At 39.8% G+C, this 3,740-nt stretch overlaps 1 gene segment (V, D, J or C); it reads right to left on the minus strand.

The window, feature by feature from the left end:
* Positions 1-942: 942 nt before the first annotated feature.
* On the minus strand, positions 943-2,197 carry LOC120055287. The segment is given in 3 exon segments: positions 943-1,191; positions 1,692-2,047; positions 2,158-2,197. Coding segments are annotated over 3 exon segments (645 nt in total).
* Between the last annotated feature and the right edge of the window lie 1,543 nt (positions 2,198-3,740).

The following is a 3,740-nucleotide window of genomic DNA, read 5'->3' on the forward strand; positions in this document are numbered from 1 at the left end:
CAAGAAAAAAAATTGCAGTACTAAATGCTACTGCAAAGTGATTGCAGACGATGTCGTGCACAAGCACCAAAGAATTAGTTAGTTAGCAAGTTAGCTAGCATTTTAGCTAGCTCAAGCGGTGTGCTCTCTTCAACAAACCTTAATTAGTTCTTGGCTTGGTAAATTCAAATTTCTTGAACAATAGGTAAATATCATGGTGTTTCGCCAACTAACTTCTTGCAAAATGTTAATCTTGACCTAGTCCTGTTTTACTGTTCATAGAAGCTAGCTAGCATCATCGTCGTTTACCTTTAGCTGCCATGCCAATATGTTTCAGACTCGAGCACAAAATGAGGATATGGAGCAATCACTAATAACGTTACTGCTTACAATTCTGACTACAACCACACAGACAAATGTTGAATAAAATCAATCACTTTGCTTACCTTGACCAAGATATAGGTACTGTCGTCTCCGCTAACACGCCAGCGTTCTTTCTGGAAGATTCTTCTCTCGTGCGGTTTGAATTGTTCCTCACTACTCGTCATGAATTAACTTTATTGGTTCATACTCCCCCTACATTATTCAAACTAGTAGATCTGATTTTGCTTCGTGTTGCATTGATTGTAAGTAATGAAATTGCGTTGAGAGGAGAAACAAGACATGTTTTCGTAAATCTGACAGCCCACCCTGTTCCGTTTTTTCAGTGTACCTTCAGGTTATGCTAAAACCCTACACCCCAACCGGAACAACCACAGGTCTCTTGACCATCAAACCCATACAGGAGGGAAGCTCCCGCTCAGCCCAGTCCAAGCTCTTCTCTGTCCTGGCAAACCAATGGTGGAACCAGCTTCCCCCTAAAGCTAGGACAGCAGAGTCCCTGCCCATCTTCCGAAAACATCTGAAACCCTACCTCGTCAAACAGTGTACTAAATAATCCTCCTCCTCACATCCTCCTCAGATCTATTCAGACTCAGGTTCTAGGGGTCTCAGACTCAGGTTCTCTGTGTTCATATTGTCAAGATCAGATTTTGTACAGTGTTTGAGGTTTCCTGTCACTGTAGGCTTCAGAGGACCGTAGTACAGAGCAGAGTCTGTCACTTCAGCAGAGGAGATCTCCAGAACCACAAGGTTGTCTTCTTTTTCATGTGTGAGGGTCCATTTTGTACTATCAGTGTTGGTTATGATCCAAGAGTAGTCCACTATGAGGAACTGTAGAGAGGATCCAGGAAGTTGGAGGTACCATAATATCCACTACATTTCTGTCTGGACTAATTATGTCTTCAACACTTGTACCTGTAAAAAAGAAAAACATGGATTACTGAGTCAATGTAGACAGTGTTCAGTATATCCACACTTGGTGTTTCAAAGTGTTTTACCACTTCATATTGATAATACCATGTTGTAATGAATACTGGACAGTGTACATTCTGTTAGTACACATTCAGTTAAATGGAGAGTGAATTCTTACCTACAAGTGCACAAAAACAAGACTGGATAGAGCAGGATCATAGCCACTGGGTGTTAGACAAAGACTTCTCTGTAGAATTATATTCTCTTGGAACATTCACTCTCTGGGTGAATCAGTTCCACTCATTACATGTTATGTGTAACAGTATGTTCCTCCTCTTGACACATAAGAATGGGTGCATGTTGACTCCACTTGATGGAACTACTGTCAAATAAAACCTGGAACTACAGAGTAGAAATACTCTCTCAGGCGATGTTAGGTTTTTGTACAGTGTTTCTGGGTTTCCTGTCACTGTGGGCCTCAGAGCACAGTAGTACAGAGCAGAGTCTGTCACTTCAGCAGAGGAGATCTCCAGATCAACACGGGTCTTCTCTTTGTTCAATTTACCAGAGAAGCGAGAGTCAAGAGAATCAGCTCTCTGTCCAGTCCCAGTGTAGTGCGGGATGAGCAGAAGATATTGGGGAGCTGATCCTGGAGACTGTTTATACCATAGTAGATTGTTTGCTGAGGAGTAGTTGCAGGAAAGAAGAACATTACTACCCACTTCTGCATACACTTCATGTTGGTTTGGCTCGATAGTCTGCTCATAGGTGTCACCTGCAAATGGGAAGAGATGAACATAGAGTAATTTTTTAATATATTTTTGTATTTATCGTTGTAATTTTCAAAACAGAAAACATGACACTACTTTGAAAGCCATAACTTACCTATTACTGAGAACATAATAATTGACCAGATGAACAACATGGCTGGGGTTGGAAGTCAAACTGACTAATAGCACAACAAAACCTGAATACTCCAAACCAACTTCATCTGCAAGGTTTTCTGTTGATCATTCCTGCTTAGTTTACCTACAAGCTCCACCCCAAAGTGTAGTTGCTCTAAAGATGCTCAATGTCTCTTCTTCTCTCCACTTCTCTCCTGCCCTCTCTTCTCATTTGTCCTCTCTTCAGTGATACTGCATCTCTCATTCCCACTGGGTAGTGTAGAAGGTAGACTCCCTCCATTTTACTGTATGAATCCAATATGAAAGGATTTTGTACAGTGAATCTGGGGTTCCTGTCACTGTGGCCGTCAGGGTGTAGTACTATAGTACAGAGCAGAGTCTGTCACTTCAGCAGAGGAGATCCCCAGATCCACACGGGTTCTCTCTTCATTCAGATTAACAGACAGTCTAAAGTCTTTTGGATCACCTCTCACCTTATATGGATTATTGTTAGTTGTTACGAGATAAAGGAATTAGAGACCTGATCCAGAGTACTGTCTGTACCACAGCAGACTATCTGCCTTCACTGTATAGTTACAGGAAAGCATAAGCAGTCACTTCTCTCTTCGACTGAGTAACACTGTCTGCTGCTCTGCATTCTGGAAACAAAGAAGAATGCCTTGGGACTTTAAGGTTCTATATGACATTTTTGTGGAAAATATGTTAGTCACATCACAACTAATTGATATTTGTATGGTTCTTCATGGTCTGTGTAGTCAGATTTTTGAATAAATTAATTTTAAGTGAAAAAAAATGTAAACTAGGATGATCTATCTGCATTAACCCATTTCAACTTGTTGCCATAAGGTTCTATCTGCAATCCAAACACAAGCCTGAGCAAATAAAGACAGTATGGTCTAAGCTGATCTGGCCAGCAATAATGGCATGCAAGCAAAATAACAACACTGTCAGAAGTCTTGAAGTAAATGATGTTGTCACATGGTTGTTCAGTGATGATAGTAATTTGCCTGATGATCATAATACATTTCCTAATGTATTTGATGAGGTGTTACTACTCTATCTTGGTCAAATAGTATTATCATATTATTTATGTATTCAAATAGCTACAGTTTTTTTAACTGAACATGTCTAATTCAGAAGTGTCAGATAGAACCAAGATTGACATTTCAGAGGAGTAAGGTTATGTCTGTAATTGCAACACCCTAAACAAACTATCACAGTCAATGTCCCATAATTATCATAGGATACAAAGAGCAAGACAAACTGATGTTACAATATAAAAATGGGTGTGCTCGCTTGATTCCTGTCTTAGTGGCAGCAGGCCTAGACCATGCAGCACAGAACAGAGGGCATGAGCAAATACTGTAAACAAGTCATTTTAGAGTTGAAAGCAACACTTACTTGATAATGTGGCCCTCTTGTGGTTGATGCTGGATTTTCCATTACTATGTACACAATACTGAATATTACTTTATTCTTAATTCATCTAAGTAACACTACAAGGCCAACTCTAAAAATTAAACAATGGTCTATTTTCTAATCTATGACATTTTGTAATGGCAT

Source organism: Salvelinus namaycush, chromosome 11, assembly GCF_016432855.1.
Source record: "Salvelinus namaycush isolate Seneca chromosome 11, SaNama_1.0, whole genome shotgun sequence".
NCBI lineage: Eukaryota > Metazoa > Chordata > Actinopteri > Salmoniformes > Salmonidae > Salvelinus > Salvelinus namaycush.